The sequence below is a fragment of the Nyctereutes procyonoides genome, unplaced genomic scaffold (genome assembly GCF_905146905.1).
Source record: "Nyctereutes procyonoides isolate TBG_1078 unplaced genomic scaffold, NYPRO_anot_genome, whole genome shotgun sequence".
In the NCBI taxonomy this organism is placed as follows: Eukaryota; Metazoa; Chordata; class Mammalia; order Carnivora; family Canidae; genus Nyctereutes; species Nyctereutes procyonoides.
Genome location: NW_026575042.1, coordinates 14908870 through 14928716, shown reverse-complemented (window position 1 = coordinate 14928716; position 19847 = coordinate 14908870). Strand labels below are relative to the sequence as shown.

Below are 19847 nucleotides of genomic sequence, written 5' to 3'. Positions count from 1 at the left end.
AAAGAACACATAGATGGCTATGGAAGTAATAACAAACAAGCTGCATACAATCTGGAAAGAAGTTATCCCTACAGTCACCATTTATAAAGAATACTCAATAGAATATTTTGTTGACTTTATAAAAGCATTTGGCTATCATTAGCTATCAACAACCCTATTGTAAAGTAAATGCTTTGAGACATTCTTAGCAGTGAGAAAGACAAGATGCAACTTAACCACATGGCCCCTTTACCTTCAGTTGTTTCTGTTTGGAATAGTGCACCCAGCTCACAAACTCTTTGATCAGTTACCAGTCAACATCCTTCTTATTAAGTATAAGAAAAATCTGACAAGGCCCAGAAATACACCATTTCTATTAGCTATGGAGCCATACTGACTGCAATTTAATTTTACAATACTGAACATTAGAAAATTTATGTTTCAGAGATATGGAATGGAAGTATTGTCCCAATGGACCATAGATAAAAAATAATTTAAGGAAAATAATACATTTAAAGAATTATTTCAAAACTTAGTAGTAAAAGGATGTAGATTCATATTATCTTTGACCATATTCCATGAACATAGAAAAATCATCTATATAGTTCACAATTTCCTTTGGGTATATCATGATGCTTGGCATTTAATTGTCCAATTATTTTCTTTAATGGGACTTTGGAAAAAAAACAGACGTATCTAACAATACTGCCAGGTTCTGCAAATAGTTCTTTTAACCTTGAACTGAAGAAGAGTCTTTACATATGTGGTCTTAAAAAGAGCTGTTATGATGCATTACAACACTTGCTATTGAATTTGTTAGCCAATCCACCAAATGTACTCGTACTTATTTCATGTGCTTTACTGGCAATTTAGAGAGCAGGCTCAAGGTGAATGACACTTGTAATCTCAAAAAAATCTTCCCATGGGCACAAGAACTTGAAATCTCAGTAGTTTAACATGGAAACCTTCTTACTCAGTTAAATGGTTTTATTTTAAAGCTGCTGGGTACATATTTTCTAACCTATGATCACTGAAGATAAAAAGCAAATCTTGTAAATTCCTGCAATTGTGTAATTTAGGATTTGATGTGTTTGATGATGAGCTCCAGTCATCTACCTAGTCTCCATTTTCAAAAAAAAAAAAAAAGAAGGTAGGAAAACATACCTCCTTTCTTGAGGAGGAGGCTAGTTGTGGGGTTTAGGAGGTGCTGAAGGATGGGAAGATTATATCGAGAGTTATGAAGGAGAAAGGCTGGTAGTTGATCTCCATGTTCTCTGATTCCCTTGACCCAGTCTCCATGACAGCTATGTGGGGCAACACCAACTAGGAGATTTCTGGAGTTATTGGCTCTGTCCTGGCAATCCCAGCCTGCCACAAGACTCAGAATTGTCCCCCTTGATATTTAAGCCACAACTTACAACCTCCATATAGCATCAAACTGCAGCTGAGATCAGGGAGGATATGGATCGATTAGTCAGATACCTGGAACTCCCATCTATCCAGCTGCATAGGCTCACCCTGGTAGTAACCTCAACACTTTATATTTTTCACCTTACTTTCTGTTATGGTGGGGTTTAACAGTATGTACACTATTGCATTTACTCTACAACACCATCAATTAAAGATGAAATATTACTTAAATACCACTAAAAAGGGAAAGTTTCCAAACTCAAATGCCATCAATTATCATGCAAACCCCAATTTCACAGACAGTAAAATGTAAAACACACACACACACACACACACACAGAACATATGTCTTGGAGTCCATGAAGTTCAGTCATTCAGATTGAGATAAAAACAGAAGTGCCTACATAAAATATGGTAATGTTCTCTTGTCTCTTTTATGATTATCAATCAAGGCTTAATTTAACTTTGGTTTTAATGACACACTCAGACTGGATTTTTGAGAACTTCAGCCGGCCACATCGTACCTTTCTTTCTGTCTCCCTTTGATGATGATTTCTTTGTGCGGCCATTGGCTTTCTCAGCAATCCAGACTTAATTCTGTCTACATAGTTTTTGTCTTGTCCTTCTTTATTGCTCTATAAGGGAGAAATTCTCTGCCTGACTAGAATGCTTTAGTAAAAGCCAAGAAGGACAAATACTAAGATCACATAGTATATAAACAACAGCATGACTCCCCTTGACGTTTTTTCCCCAAACATAGAGAGGTGAATTTTCTCTATTTTCTGCCTATATTTGCTATTTTTTTAAAGTGATAAATCCCTGAATTTCATTTGCTTGATTTCTGTCGAACCCTTGAAGATGTTAACATGACTTTTCACAATCTTCTCTGCACTCTGAGTCTGTCACTTGGATAAGAGGGGCCTCCAGGTATTATTGCCTCCTGTAGTTTCTCCTAGGCTCTTGCTCATGACTTGGTTCCGTCACTCTGGCTTCCCTGCTGCATTGGGAATGTTTCTCAGTAATCCCAACCGTTCCCTCATCTCTACTCACCAAGCAAGGACTGAAACATTTTCTTTATCACAACAGCAATCCTTACAGCACAATGGTGTGGCTGATGGATTGGAAGGGAGTTGCAAGCTGAGGCAGGAGAGGATCTCTGCCAAAGGATATTAGTAAATACACAAACAAGCAATGATAACTTGAAAAAAGATACATTTCAATGCACGAATTTAACTTCGCAATAAATGTGTGAAATTCAGTATAGATACCCAAGATTCAGGAATCACTGGGACATAAATAATAGTTGGGATCAGAAAGTGAATGTCATCTCAGTACAGAAGGAGAGAAGAGAAAGGCAAATCCTGGCCCTGAGCACCGGCAGGCAATCTCCAAGGCAGGGAAAGCAAGTAACATCGAAGGAGAAATTGCTCTCTGAGGGATCAGAAGAAAACTAGGCTCACAAAACCCAAGGGACGGGACTGTTGAAAGAAGAAGAAAATCACTGGTCAAATGATGCAAACTAATATAAAAAAAATGATTTGTAATAAATATCTTCCTTAACTTTAGATGTTATGAAAATTAGGGAGTATAGTATGAGCCATTGCGCAGGTTGGTAGGCATCTTTTACAGAACAATTAACAAGGACATTTCTGTTTTATCTCAGAACCAGGCAGTATTAATCTCCCTCTGGTAGACTTTGGCAATGTTTTCATTTACAGTCTTATTTGTCCTTCACCTTCTCTTCAGGAGAGGGCCTGGCCGCATATAGTGCAGGAAATATCCCTTGAGCAGGTCAGAGCAGACATCTGCTTTATAGAGTTGCCTGCCTTTGTCAGGAGAAATACACCACCCAGTAATCACCTGACCATTCCAGAGCCCTTGCTGGCAAAATCCTACCATCTGCCCCATTTCCTCACATCTCCTTTCAGCAAGTGCTACAATACCCTGCCTGCGAACTTGCCCTGAGCATATTGTTTCCTAGGATTAGTTCCTTTTTTTTTTTAACAGGAAAAGGATTTAAAATATTTTCTTAGCTACAAAATTTTACTTGGTATTGATCATTTTGTAGTTTCCTGGCAATTTTTATTGGTTCTTCTGAATATCTTGGGTATCCATGCTTCTGCTATCACCTATGAAATCCTCAGTTTCTCAACCATTATGGCCATTTGGATTTATAAATTCATACTAGGTTCCATTACTAGAATTGCTGTATCATTAACGCTGAATTTTCAGGATTTATTCTTAACCTCCTGTGCATTCTTACCTTGATCCTTCTGGCTGTAGCAATTCGCATTCCATCCCAGATCTTCTGTATTCTATTGACCTAGCAAAGCTAAATGTTTCCTGACATTTTCAGGCTTACTTCTGAATCAGGCCTCTACTCTATATTACTTTTGCAAATGATATGCCTTATGTTTTTCCTCCTGAATTTAAAAATAAAATGCAATTCATAGAAGTTATAATGTACTTCTTTAAGTACATTAAGTACTTCTTTATAATGGGGATTTTCCCCATTATAAAAATCTTTCTACTTATACATAAAAGAGTCAGGAAAAATATATGAAATGAAAAAAATCATCTATAGTTACAGCACTACAATATTTTGACATTTGACATTAATGTTATCTTCCTGTTTTATTTCTAGTCAGATATTTTTGAATTCTTAAAATTTTATTTTTTGACCCATAATGTACATGATTTCTTCACTAAAGGACATGTTTTTTTAAAGAGAAATACTGGTAAATAAATATAAACAAAGTTAAGTGAGGTTTTACTGCAGTAGCAGAACCTAAATATTTATAACACATAATTTTCAAACCCTTTCACCCACATCACCTTTTAAGTCACCTTATTTTATTTGTGGAGTTTTTAACTATAACCTGCTAACAGTTATAAATATTGTTAAAATTAGTTGCAAGATATAAACTCTTAACAGATAATATCCAGAAAATCATATCTTTTTCCTCTTTGGTTTCCTGATCTCATCTTGTGCTAAGTCAGTACACAATATTTACTAAAATGTATATTTATTCTGTATATGCTAAAGTGTTACCTTAAACCTGATTGTAGAAAATTGGAAATTCTTGTGATTATTCATTTTACTCATACTATTATGATGCATCATGTGTCAAGATAGAATTAGGAAAAAGAGAAATGTTGCATTAAAACATCGATGTCGCAGTTATGAATATCAACTATGTAGTTCCTAAGGCAAACAGATGTGTCCCAGTGAAAACTCTATATGTATTGAAAATAATTAGATACCTTAATTACTCCAGTCAACTGTACTTTAAAATTTCTTCTAAAAATCTAGCTCTTACAGTATAGATTCTGTTTGGGCGGCCTAGAAATACCCTATTATGGCTGAAATACTAAGTGAAACCTCAGCTGCTGCTGGAAAATGACAAAAATGCCCCCTTTTGTTTTAAATAAATTGTAAATACCTCCAGTACACAAATAATGTAAACTTGAAAATGGAAAATATTTGTGAATCTAATAACTCTTTTGAAAGAGAGAGACAGAATTAAACATCACTTTCCTACATATATGGTGTGACATTTTTGTTTTGTTCCAAGTAATTTTACTTTTTGTGTGACTCTGGAGTTTGTAAACATGCCATAAAATTTGGTAATTACATAATGATGATTTCATGGTTCTCGCTTAGTATAAAGGTGGCTAGACAGGGCAGCAAAATTGATTTTCTTTTTTACCTTTGTGGAGAGAAAAAAAGGAAATTGAATGCAAATTCTGCCTTAACACTATATTAGAATTCTAACAATCTGTTACACATGAAATGAAAACCAGGTGTAGCCAACTATTAGTTATTGTGCTATGATATTCAGCCAGTGGGTTAAGTTCAAACAACCCTTTGTTTAACCCATGCCTTGTTTTGTTACCCATAATGTTCCAAATGCAAATGACCTGAAACTATCTCTTGTCTCCTCTTGCCAAAGGTACTCAGAGGCAGGACTGTCCCTAGGCAAAATCATGAAGTAGGTGAATCTTGTGTTCATTCCCTACCCTTTTGCAATGACAATCTCACCTTAGATTCTCTCCACCTTCCTGTCCCCAAGTGCCTACTCCAGTTGCTCATTGCTCTGGATTTACCCTCTGTTTTCCAGGGGGGTTTGTGCTGTTTCTTGTCCAATCCCTTTGTAATTTCCCTGCTTGAAAAATGTTCAGTGGCTCCCACAGAGGAGCCAGGCAATCAAGGTCCTCCCTTCTTTTCTTTTGAGTCTTAATTCCCACTGCTCCCACACCACAATATTCTACTGCAAGTGAATCACCCACCTTGCCCTTTGTATTTCTGTATCTTTTCCATACTATTCCTTTTGTCTGAGTTGGCCTCCATCTCTCATATCCATTATGAAAACCTTAATCATCTTTCAAGATTCCACTCATCTGTATGTCCTCCACATAGCGTCCCTGATCACCTCAGCCTCTCTCCTCCACACCTCATCTATACCACTCATCTGGCACTTACCACATGTTGCTTTGTATTATAATATTTATGTATGTGTCTTGTCTCCAGGCACTGTGCTGGGCGCTTTACAAACGTAATCTCATTTAAATTTCACAACAATCCGATGAGGTAGGTATTACTAAATCATTTAACAGTTGAGGAAACTGAGGTTCAAACAGGTTTAATAAGCTGCCTAAGGTCACACTGCTAGAATGGAACAGAGCTAACACTTGAACCCAGGTCAAAAACATATATTCTTTTTACAAAACCATATTGTCATTGATTCAGTCCTTTTCCATCTTCTGAGAGATGGAATGTTGATTTAAGATATAGTAAGAAGCCAACTTAGGCTTTCTGATTATCACATGCATATTCAACAAAAAGACAGAGTTTATTGATAATTATGGTGTTCCTATCTAGAGTTGATTTGTTGACTATAATCCATAAGGAATTCAAGTAAAATGTGAAAGAAAAAAATCCTTACCTAATGTTGCCAGAATAAATAAACATGGCATAAGAAGAGAATGTTCAAGACAATTCATAATTCAAGAAAGGCTAAAAAGCATTGGTCTCTTATTTTCTTATTGGAAAATAAGTACTAGGAAAAGAAGAAAGCATGGGGTTGACTAGGAAAGTCTTCCTATAAACCTCCTAGGATTTAAACAATCTGGGGTGGTTAGGAGGCTGAAGGTATGATTTTATCTTAAATCTCTCACCAACAAACAATATCTCAATTGAGTATAAAGCCCCCCTCCTTTTTTTCATTCTGCCTCTGGTATGACATCTTGAATAAGTTAGGGGAAAGAAGATTAGCATTTCTAAGAGAGAAATCTCATTCCCAATGGACAACTTTTACAACTACCCTCTAAATAGCCAGAACCATGGATTATGAGCTGTATCCTGGACAGGTCCATTCTGGGGGGGTCTCCCATCAGTCACATGACAAAGGCTCCATCTTGGGAAGAATTTAGACTGAGGATCTCTTTGTATGTGTGTGTGTGTGTGCATGTGTGTGTGCGTGTGTGTGTGTGTGATTTACTTATCTAAAAGAGAGAGGGAGAGAGAAAGGGAACACACAGAAGGAGCAGAGGGAGAGGGAGAGGGAATCTCAAGCAGACTCCATACTGAGCATGAGCCCCATGTGGGACCTAATCTCGTAACACTGAGATACATGACCTGAGCTAAAACCGAGAGTCAGATGCTTAATCAACTGTGCCAACCAGGTGCCCCAGAATCTCTTTGTGTTTTGACACACTACCTTTGCTTTTCACTTTCCAATCCCCTAACCTATCATATAATCTGTTGCATATTTCTTTAACATGAGTGAGATGCAGTTGTCATTAAACATGCATTCTCGGTACACCTCTATTAACTTCTAACAGTCATCTCTACTTTGCTTACAAACTCTGTTTCAATTTATGAATGCTTTCAGTATGCCAATCCCATTCATATGTGGCTCTACACCTTTATTCTTTATAACAATCTTTTTTTTTTAAAGATTTTATTTACTTATTTATGAGAGACACAGAGAGAGAAAGAGTCAGAGACGCAGGCAGAGGGAGAAGCAGGCTCCCTGCAGGGAGCCCGACATGGGACTTGATCCCGGGTCTCCAGGGTCACACCCTGGGCTGAAGGTGGCACTAAACCGCTGAGCCACCAGGGCTGCCTCTTTATACCAATCTTAATGACAATTTTTAAATTGTTTGGGAAAAATAATGCATGTAATCTAATGAATATAGCATGGCAAACTGGACTTTAGGCCCCATCTTGGAAAGCCTGAGAATTTCCACTTCAGTTATGTATGAAATCTGAGGAATTCAATGAGTCCTACAGGAAAACTACCTTCACCTACACTGAAAGCTCATTTTCTTTTCTCTAAAATTTTTATGATTTTTCTTGTCTTCTATAAAAGTCCTCAAAGCTAATTCATTTTTTTTCTTTTGAAATAATTATAGATTCATGGAAAATTGCAAAAGAAATGTACAAGCAGTTCCTGTGTACCCTTCACCCCATTTCTTCCATCTGTTATATCTTACATAATTATAGTGCACTATCAAAGCCAGGAAATTGACACAGGTCTAATTCACTGTTAAATTAAAAAAAAATGTCTAACCTGACAACATCCTAATCAATTTTGAGTTTCATTCTATATTCTGTTTCTACTCATAAGCAGTAATCATACTGATGATGTTGGAAACCAAAGGTGGTATGCCCACAGAGAGAGAAAGTTCTCCCACATTGATGGAGATGAACATTAGGTCTCATGCAGACCCTGGGTCAGGTTCATAGATGGTGGAAGGGAGCCTCAGAAGACCTGGGCTGGAATCTGATTCTGCCTCCAAATGTGTGACCTTGAGCAGGTCACTTGACCTCTCCAAGCCTCAGTATCTTCATCTATAGAATGGAGAAACTGTTTCTCCTGCCTACTTCATAGGGTTGTTGTGAGGATCAAATGTGATGTGTATGAAGGAAGGAGGTAGGCTGTGAATTAATAGTTATAAAGTTTATTATTTTCTGAAACTACAGCTAGTTATAGCAGTTTAGTTCTTCAAATGGTGATTTTATTCTTAGAAACAGAACAAACCCACCTCCTTACTAGCTACAAGGTCTAGAATTTCCATTATGTATAAATGACCTTGCCTTTCTACCACTCTTAGTAGGACAGGTACTAGCAATATATTGGACAAGCACTTTGTGACTCATTACCTACATACCCCAAGGCATACGATCTATTTTAAAATAAATATTTCTTAACATTTTCTTCTGAAAGGTCGAATGCATTTTAAGTAGCTTTTATTTTTATCCTGACCACAGGATTTATTCTTGCTTTTTTTTTTCAGCCATGAAACATATAATAGGTACTCTTGACAATAGTGAGAAATTATAAGGATACCAGATTAGACAGCGGATGGTTTATGAAGTAGAAATGGAAATCATCCAAACTACATTGTTCCTTGGTTTGTCTGGATATATAATATAAACTCCTAACTCACTGGTGGATTCTGATGTGTGGGTAGTAAAAATGCTAGTCTTGGCAGTAAGGTTGGAAAAATGTATAGGATAAAATAAACTTAAATCATGGAAAGTAAAGGTAAAATGTGTGTACTGAATGTTATGGACACCAAGATAAAAGTGTTAAGATTTGTTTTCCCCTCTTTTCTCCCGGTATACAGGCTGGCATGGCTCTGACCTATGACCCCACAGCTGCCATACAAAATGGGTAAGTAGACCGCAATTTCCCTATTTTAATTGCTAAGATATCCTTGATCTCTGGAATCAGTACTGAAGAAAAATGTTCAAAACTGTCTTACTTTGTTTTAAATCTTTAAACAAAAACTTTAAACCAACATTTACCACCATTGTACTTTTTTCTTGTCATGCATGATTGACTTCATAGCATCTTCCATGTCCTCTATTCCCACGTGATCTCTACCCACATTATGTTTCCCTCCCTCATGCTCTCTTTCTCTCTCTCTCTCCCTTAGAAAGAGTAAGGAATGGGATGTGAAGAGGGAGCATAGATAGAGCTAGGCTGGAGGAAGTATCTGTGTGTCTCTGGGATAAGATTGTTGCTCTGCTGATAACTCTAGATTTTAGCTTTCAATGATTTTAGCTTTCCCAGTTCATTTCAACATGAATACTGTTTTTGCCGTTTTCTTCTGTCTATCAGGGGAAGGCAATGGACAATCAAGTTAGTAAGTTGATGATTGTGTCTTCATTCTTCATTTTATTTATTTATTTATTTATTTATTTATTTATTTATTTATTTATTTGATAGAGGGGCAGAGGGAGAGAGGAAGAGAGAATTTTAAGCAGGCTCCACGCCCAGGATGGTGCTGGATGTAGGGCTCAATCTCAGCCCTGAGATCATGACCCATGCCGAAATCAAACACTTAACCAACTGAACCACCCAAGAACCCATCACTCATCATTTTAATAAGCATCTGGAAATTTATAGCCTCTTGCTTAGAAAAAGTCACATAGCTTAAGGTTCTTCCTTTGAAAAACAGGACTTAAACTACATGACCTGATCTCTCAAAGATTCCGTGATTCTGTATACCTTTGATTGAAATTTTCTTCTAACTTTCCAATCCCTTCTCTTTGCTCTGATTCTCCTGTAGTTGACAATAATTATTCTTTGGTTGGTTGGTTATTTTATGTTCACAGCCTTCCATCTTGGATTTTGCCATGGCTTTCAGTTTTCTGTCTTACAACCTTATTAAAGAATCAATCAGAATGAATGAAGACCTCATTTAAGATCAATGTAGAGGATAAAAAGATGCAAACTCTATTTTCTATTTGGTCAGCTGCCATTAATGAAAATCCATTGGATAGTGGAAATGCTTAAATATCTCCTATTCTTATAGTTATTCATTTAGGCAGTGATTTATTCGTTCATTCAAAAAACATCCAATGAGTCTGCCAAACACCTTGGTATGCTCCACAGATTTAAAAAACAACATATGAGAAGGCCTTTGCCTTCAAGGAACTCAAGGAACTCAAGGAACCCTTTCATAAAAGAATAAATGTGAGTGGTAGGCTAGGGAAGGAGTCTAGTCCTTTCTCCCTTGTTGATTAAAACTTCTCTCCAGAAGTGAAATTAAGGATTTATCCAAGAAGTGGTGTTCTTATTTCCAGTAAGGCACTCTAAATTTGATGTGTAAAAAGAAGGAAAGAAATGGAGAAGAAAGTTCTCAAATATACAAATCATATTGTATAGTTGGGGAAATACAATAATTAAAGTTAATTAATTATAACATTAATATTATAATAGAAAGGAATAACATGTATCAAACTCACACTATTTACCAAGTACTTTATATTTATAACTTAAGGTGCATGGGAGCAGAGCCAAATGCATGTAAAAATATGTGTGGTTAGAATTAGAAATGTATATACATAAATGGAAAATAGAATAATAATTGAATGAATACTTGTATGTTCACTAACCAAATCCAATAAGTCCTGATATTTTGCATACTCTGTATGTATGTATATGTATCCATCTGTAATATTAACCTGCATATCTATTATAAATTCCATCTTACCTAAGGCTCTATGTGAAGGATTAGAAATGCAGCAGTGACCTAGGCCTGGACTGGAGTGAGACCATGGGGCCGCCTTCTGCATTGCTTTAGGCAGTCGTCTTTCCAATGCATAATTTAAAATCTGAACTGTCTTCTCTAAAGACATAATTTTCCAATTATTCTTCCTGATTTATCTTAAATCTAAAGAGAAAGTAAAAAGGGATTTCAGTTCTTAATCTGAGCTGCCAAAAGGGAGCTTGGGTTAATGCCATCCATGTTAGAGGCTGTGAGGACCCCTGATACACAGTGAACATTTCTCCATTTTGTAAGCCTTCACCTCACATTTCAGGTCACTGTCCATATGCTGTATTGAGATCGACTACAGGTACATCTGTGCACCTTAGATCAGCCTCTCTATGACATGTCTTTATCTGTACCTTATATTAACAGTGTTACCCTGTATCCTTGAAACTATTTGAAAAGTCACAAAAACGGCTCACCCTTTTCACTGCCCACTTAAACTTTTACAACAATGAATAGTTCCATCATGAAACACATTTTCATTAAGATGCTGAGGATACCCATCTTCTTGGTCTTATCAAGACATCATCTGATCCTCTTTCACTGATAAAGAACTGTATGCTATCAACTATAGTCCTTCTCTTCAATACCTTCTTGTCCACTGAATCTTCCTTTCAGGCTATAGAGATGGTCAAGTCTCTTCCACTTGTAAAGAGGGTAGAAGCAGAACAATTTTCATGGCAATGACATCACTTCTAGTGACCACACTGTGTTAGCCTTCTCTTCACTGCTAAACAACTTCAGTTGTCTGTACACACAGTTCTTCTCATATTCCTTTCTAATGAAGTCTATTAAATTATGAAGTCTGGTTTCAAACTTGACTGGAATTTCCTTTGTTGATGTTCCCAATGATCTCCAAATGTATCCATTAGAACGAATACCCTTTTAGTTATTACACCATTTGACATCTTGCCTTGTTTAAGGCAAATAACAATTCTTGTTATTACCATTTATACTTTTTTGGAAATTTCTTATATCTTGGATCCCACAACTCCATTTCCCACTGATCCTGTATTCTTCCTACTTACTTGGTCTCTTCTGATTCCTCCTCTTTTGCCCAATTTACTAATATTTCTCAGGGTTTTGTCTTTTTTTCTGGTTGGTCTCATCCATTCCTCTCGCTTCTGGAACCTGAAGACTCCCAAGCTGACACTTGAAGTTCATAAGTAGATGCAGGGCGCTATCACCTATGTTTCTAACTGCTTCTTAGATATTGTTCTTAGATATCTTTGTTCATCCAAAACTGAGATCATTAACTTCATCAATGCTTAATACAAACCAAACAAATTCAAATTAAAACCAAATATGAAATTTGCTTCTCTTTTTCCTAATAATTCACTCTAAAGCCATTTAGGCTATGAACTCCAGTTCTCTGGATTCTCTATTTTACAACATTCTTAATGATAAAATTGATCAAGACTTATTCAATCTGTCTTTGAATAATATATCTTCACCCCAGCTCTTGCTCCTTGTCACTGGTTGAGTTTATTCAATCACCTTTCCTACCTGTACTAATCTTTTACCTGCCTGTAATATAGCTCTCCTCCAAAACATTTTCACATTGTTTTTTGAGTAATCACAGTAATCAGAGTAATCATCTCCCTGTCTGATTTAAAGTATTAGGCAGACTTTACTAACTACAGAACAAAACTCAGACTTTCAAGAATGGCACAATAAAAAATAATAATTACGCTCCATGACTTGGTTTCTGAAAATCATATGAATCTTCTGTGAACCTTCTCAGAACATCCCATGTTACTTTACACTTCTGTGTCTTAGTTGCTCATAGAATCCTCTCTGCCTGAAGAAAATGGTGATTTCCTTCCTTCCTTCCTTCCTTCCTTCCTTCCTTCCTTCCTTCCTCTTTCCTTTCTTCTGTTATTTTTTAAAAGATACTGCTCTCCTTTAAAGGACACAGTCAATTGATTCCAAGCAGAGCTAGTTACACCATCAGTCATAAGAGAAACAGTATAAGCAGTGGTTAAGAGTGCACACAGGTTGTTTGTGCTTTAGTTTGCTGTTCTGTTGTTCTGTGAAATGGAGATTATAGTAAGACTTTGTAAGGATTAAAGGAACTCTGTATGGTACAGTGTAATTGTCAACATAAATATTGATGTTATTGCACTATATTTCAAAGTACCATGATACATTTGACAGTCTATTTACCATGTACTTATTGACACCATATTTATTTCCCTGATGGACTATTAACTCACTGAAGTCAGGTTCCACACTTTATTCATCTTTATAGGCTATTTAACCCAGTATTGTAAGTGCTAAATCACAATGGGAAATGTAACCAATGAAATCTGCTTGGTTCCAACAAATTTCTATTAGAGAAACCATTCCTCTTCTTAGCATCAATTTATTCTGTCCCCATGTAACACTTTAATCTGATTCTCTTAAAGTATACAGCCTCCAGTTTCATGCAAAGTATCCAAACTCCCCATGAATTTTTCACATCCTGAGTTAATAATGGAGTTTTAGAAGGCTCAGACTGTCCATTGTGTTGTTGGTAACAAGAAGATGGAAATTTTATATGATGAAATGGAAAAAAATAGGAAGATTGTAGTGAATTAATCTTATTTGATACTTCTTCATATAGATGATTTTAAAAAAATGTTTTGTTCATCTTTGGTTTTATTGCCTTATATGGTAACATTTTAATAATAGAGTATACTGGAATAATAATTTTTAAGCCTGTAAGATGTAAAGATAACCACAAATGTTTTCTAAACACACTGTCCCTTGAGTTAACATTAGCATGTGCATCCTGGAGGTGTAGGAGCTGATTTAGAAAGCTTTCTCAGTACATTAAGGGATCTAACATGAATGTTCAGAAGAGAATATGCTACTCACTATTCACATGGCTGTATTTGAACTAGCAGGCAACCTAACTCAGACAGCAATAACTTAACAGAGTGAGAAATGTTTATTAGGAAAGAAACTGGTCTCATTTTACATAGACCAATAAGTATCCAAAGATACAGCTGTAACTCACTCAAACTAATCCAGATAAGATTTCTAAACATTGCTTAATGCTAACTCAGTTCAATTTAACATTTTGTTCTCTTTTGAATATCTATTGCATTGTTTAAAATCATTTTGGTGATACAAATTTGAAACGGAAAAAGTTTATACTATATCAGAGACAATGAATATGTACACAATTCTAGTACAAGATACAGTCCAAATAATATTGTGGTAGAAGCACAAAATACTATGAGATCTATGTACTATGTTAACTTTTATTTGTATAAAATCTTTCTGAAAGAATACAAAAGAAATGATGATAGCAGTTCTCTGGCAGGGGGGCAGGCAAAGAAGTACTGCAAAGTAAGTGAGAGAGGGGAGACTTATTTTTCACTGTTTATATTTTTACATTCTTTTCAAAAAGAAAAGTAAGTCATAGGACCACAAAGAAGAGGCATTTGTGTTCTAATGAGGGATTAGGAAGGCTTATTGATGGAGCACTGACATGAAAATTTCCTCCTAACAATGCCCCACTTCAGAATTAAAGAACATATTTTATGATCCTGTGGTTTCCCATAAGTGTACCAAGCCCCAAGGTTTTCTGAGTATGTGGCTAGGTTGTAAGTAGTAGCTTAAATTGTGTTAAGAGTTAAATATTTTTTGAATTTCATAACCTCTGCATTAATACAGTAACACAGAATTGAAATAAATACTCCCAATTTAGCTCAACTTTAGCTAATGAAGAACAAACATTTATAAGTACCAACCATGGTGAATCTATCCTGTTTGAACTTAGATAGTAGAAAAATGTCAGTTCTGTCGTCTGCTTGAATCTATCCAAATTATTGCTTAAAAAAAATTAGTTCAATGTCACATCTATCTAAGGCTTTGAAGTTTATAGTGAAGAAGTGTCTGTATTACAATGGAAAAATGAAACCTTAGTACTTTTTACTCTAGGCTAACTTACAAGAATAAAAATGTCTATTCTTCTTTCAGAACTGTCTGGCATAAGTCTACAATTTGTTATTACTACTGCCCTATTGCTTTTTTAGCAGTCCAATATGAAATTCCATCACTTTCAAATATGAGTGTGGGAGGTGGGAAATAATCACTCCCCATATTCAAAATCTCATCTTTCCAGTGCCCTTTTCAGTGAGAGCTGCTGTAAAAGTCTCGGATTGTTTTATTTGAATAAAATGTATTCTTGGGAGAGACATGGAAAAAAATGTTTTCTATAGCATCGGTTTGCCAGCTGTTGTATATAGGCATTTGATATTAAGTGATACAGAAACCTTATCTTATTACACTAGGAAAGGAATCTAATGTGAAGGATCTGGTGGTATTACAATGAAAATGACCAATAACTTATTAATCTTGTGCTATAGTGTTACCCTAAGGATACCGTTTGTGCTTCTGACTCTAACCATATTGCCTGTGGACATGAAAGAGGAGCCAGTGCTGTTTATTTCAGTGTGCAAATAGGATTTTGTGTGGTTTTCTTCAGTAAAAAACATTCTACCCTAGGGTTATTGATATGTTCACGTTATTTTTATTGTCAGTGAAATAAGATTTCACCATGTTACTACTGACTGCCAAATCCCCTGAAGATGACTTTCCTGCAGGCAAAATCATGTTTTCTCAGTGATCTAGACTTGCATATTCTGAACTTCTGGAGCCCACTTGCTTTAAATGCCAGAGAACCAAGTAACTCTGCATTACTTAAAAATGTTAAGTTTTTTTCAAAGGCCAGCTTTGAATTCTATAGATAGATTATGCTTAGTTAATTCTCTTAGCCACTGTAGCATTTGGTATTTTGCTCAAATATCTCTCCAGAAGCAACTAGTTCATATTCCTAGTTCTCATCCTCAACACTACAACATTTTGGACCAGATCATTTTTAGTGTGGCAGCTGCCCTGTGCATTGAAGGATGTTTAGCCAAATCCCAGACCTCTATCCACTAGATGCCGGTAGCAGCCCACCCACACAGTTGTGACAACCAAAAATATCTCCAGTTCCTACCATCAAATATTCCCTGAGGACCAAAATCACTTCTAGTTTAGGAGCACTGGTCAAAGTATAAAAGGAATACTTTCACACACATAATGCTATGTGAATGATTTTGGCGAAAAACTATATATATATATATATATATATATATATATATATATATATTAAAAGAGTAAACTATTCTCAGGAAAATGGTTTAAGAATTCATGCCCAGTTTTCTGTAATAGCATTTTCAAAGCATAATGCATATATTATGAGATATAAAAAGATAAAGTCACATATTTAGAATTACCATAGCTTTATTATTATGGCTGAAATGTTCTGTCAATTTTCTCTTCCTGTTTCCTGATAATACCTATGCCTAAAGCATCTATTTGGATGTTTTTGTTGTTTTGTTTTGTTTAACATCATGGCCATGTGAAAGTGTTTTTAAACCCTACCAGATACATGGCAGGGACTGAGAAGAAGGGAAGAGATTGGGAAAGTCATCCTACAGTTCTCTCTCATAGAGCCTGGCCCAGTGCATTCTCTTTAGACATGGTACCTCGTAAGTCTCAGCTACAATCGCAGCATTTCTTGTCATGGTTTAAGTAAGGGTTTCCTGTACATTCATCCAGTTTATGTTTAGACTTAGCTTATTTCAGAATATCAGAATTAGGGGTTTAAGATGGTGTGCTGAGTTTCTTCTTTCCAGTACATTTCCCATTCTAAATAACTCTCTGACTTGAGTGGCAGTATTGGAACTTGCTGGCAAGGATGAAATATTCTTGTGTTATGGATAGGATTAGAGCAAATAGAAAAAATCATATTAAAATTTTCCTCAAGGTTCCCTTTGTAGGTATCAGTTTAGTTGGTTGCTTTCTTTACATTTCTTCTCCCTGTTTTCCCCATAAAACTCCCTCTAAACCCTGCCTGTCAATCCAATCCTGTTGCCTTCACTTTTAATACTTCAACTGGTATATTTTACAAAGTAAACCAGCCATGCTCAGGTAAGATGCATGATTCGCTCCATTGATGGGAGAGGCTGAAACTGGGTTTCTAACAGAAGTTAAACCACCTCATGGTGAATGAGAAAGACTGTGGAGTGTTCATGGAGTAGCCATGGGTGGAATGGGGTCATTGTGAGTCCCAAATATGTCTTTTTATTCATTTATTCATGAATAAGCTCTGTCGGGAGTAAGACCTAAAGGGGATTTTTAAATGCAAACCATGCTATTTGTAGTAAAGGACTCTTTCCCTAGTTGCTAGTACTATCACATTTTTGAAAGCAAGTATTGATTAAGCTTCTGCTAAGCATTTACTAATATGTGATGTTGGCCTCTCTTTGGGTTCTTACTCATCAGCTTTCTACTGGTTCAGAACCCATCTTCTATGCTCTCACCATCTTGGCATTGGCCACCCTATACTGAAATCACTACTTATTTCCCTAAGCTCCTTTGTTTTCATTCATTCATTCATTCATTCATTCATTCATTCATATATTCATTCAACCTATGGTCCTTAAGTATCTATTACATCACAGCTCTATTCTAGGCAACAAAGCCCATGTGTCCTCAACATTATCAAAGTTGACATCCAGAGAAATAGTCAATAATTACCTTGTATTAGCTCCAATGCCATGACAAAACACCATTGTTTAGGTGGCTTTAAACAACAAAAATGAATTTTCTTATAGTTCTGTAGGCTAGAAGTTTATGATCAAGGTCTGACTGATTTGATTTCTGGTGAGGGCTCTCTTCCTGGCTGGTGGATGACTGCCTTCTCACTATGTCCTCACCCAGCTTGTTCTCCATGAGTGTTTGTGGAGAGAGAGAGCAAGTTCTCTAGTATCCCATCTTATAAGAAGACCAATCCTATCGTGATAGGGGCCCACCCTGTTGACCTCATTTAATCCTAATTTCTTCCAGAGAGGTTCCATTTCTAAATACAGACACATTGAAAGTTAGGATTTCTACATATGCATTTTGGTGTGTGTGTGTGTGTGTGTGTGTGTGTGTGTGTGTGTGTTTTAAAGATTTTATTTATTCATTCATGAAAGACACAGAGAGAGAGGCAGAGACATAGGCAGAGGCAGAAGCAGGCTCCTTGCAGGACCCCGGGATCACACCCTGAACCAAAGGCAGATGCTCAACCACTGAGCCACCCAGGTGTCCCAACATATGCATTTTGGAGGGACATGAACATTCAATCTATGACATACTTAAAGAAAATTTTAAAAATCATTATTTTAGATGGTGATAACAGTGATGAAAAAAATCACAGGAGAAGAATAGAGAGAAAATGGGGTGGAGATGATGGTTGATACTTTAAGCTACAGACCTCTCTGAGGAAAAGAAAGGTGAGTGAGGCCAAATGGAGAAAGAAGTAGCCTTAGGGAGATTTGTGGAAATAAGCATTGTAGGCAGAGAGAATTGTAAGTTAAGTGGCTCAGGACAGAAGTGAGAATGACAGAATTATGCAACAGCAGAAGGTCAGTGTGCCTGGAACCTAGCTGGCTGGTTTAGAGACGTAGGAGAAAAATACTAGAGAGGTAGGTAGTAGCCTCTTTGTGCTAGCCAACGCCAGAAATGCAGATTTTGTTTTCATGGCAGTGAAAAGCCTTTGGAAGATTTTAGGCTGATTAATGTACAGGTAAGATATGATTTAAGTGGCTCAACAGAGACACTCTAAGGAATGTTTTAAAGGCTTACCCATCTTTGGTACACATAGTAAATGATCAACATTTTTTTTTTAATGAACAGGTGGATGTTTGGCTACACAGTAATTGATTTTGCTTAGAAGTCAGGTTTATTAGATATAACCTACATAGAATATATATTCACTCCTTATAGTGTACAATTCTGTGAGTTCTGACCAGCATACAGTCATAGAATCACCAGACAAGCAAGACAGAACTGTTATATCACTTCTAAAAATTCCTTCATGCATCTTTGTAGTCAGCTCTATCCTCCAAGCTCAGCCTTTGACCTCCACTGATCTATTTCTTTATAGTATTGCATTTTTCATGTTGTGATGTAAGTGGAATTATAAAATATAGGGTCTTTTGAGTCTGACTTCTTTCATTTAGGATAATTCACCTAAGATTCGTCGTGTTGAATATATCAGTGGTTCTTTCCTTATTGCTTAGTAGTGTTCTACTGCATGGATATACCACAATTTGTTTATCAGTTCAGTGGAAGGATATTTGGTTTGTTTCCCATTTTTGTCAAGTGCAATCAATAAAGCTGCTATATAAACATTTGCTTTAAGGTTTTTGTGAAAACATGAGGTTTCTTTTGTCTTGAGTTAGTATCTACCACAGGGATTGTTGAGTTGTAAGGTATTTGTGTGTTTAACTTCGTAAGAAATTGACAAGTTTTCCAAAATGATTGTACCTTTCTGCATTTCCACCAGCAACAAATGAGAATCTCACTTTGTCTGAACCCTTGCCAGTGCTAGGATTGTCTTTTTTTTTTTTTTTGTCTTTTTCTTTTTTTGGCCATTCTAATAAGTATGCAGCCAATATCATTTTTTTTTAAACTGCAGAACTATAAACTTAGAGGTCTGGTAGATATGGACAGTAAGGATGTAATGTTTGACAGAGTAACTTTTTTAGCTGAAAAATTTAACCAAGAGTGTGGCCTTATAATCCTTGTTGAGAACTATTAGATAAAGTAAATTTAAGACTATAGTCCTCCAATCCTTGCTTGAAGACTTTTACAGGCTTTAAGATTAAAGAATTTCCTCTTTGAATCCTGGAAACCTTGAAATCCAGCACTCCTACATTCAGTGAGAGTCTTGTAAAATACTTCTTTAGAATGGTAACCCATGAGATTCTCTATTCAAACTATTAGTGACCTCTGAGGGGTGACGATGTCCCTGACCGCAAAACTCCAACCTCAGTGATGCTATTAAAAAAAAAAAAATC

The 19847-nt window shown here is 36.2% G+C and overlaps 1 protein-coding gene across 8 annotated transcripts in view; it reads left to right on the top strand.

Annotated features, from left to right (window-relative positions):
• The window catches only part of RBMS3 (RNA binding motif single stranded interacting protein 3), a 684622-nt gene that overhangs the window by 554028 nt on the left and 110747 nt on the right, over window positions 1-19847 (top strand). For all 8 annotated transcript variants that reach the window (XM_055321498.1, XM_055321501.1, XM_055321500.1 and 5 more), the window contains exon 8: window positions 9025-9071. In XM_055321498.1, coding sequence (XP_055177473.1) covers window positions 9025-9071 — 47 coding nt within the window. The remainder of the gene's footprint in view (window positions 1-9024; window positions 9072-19847) is intronic.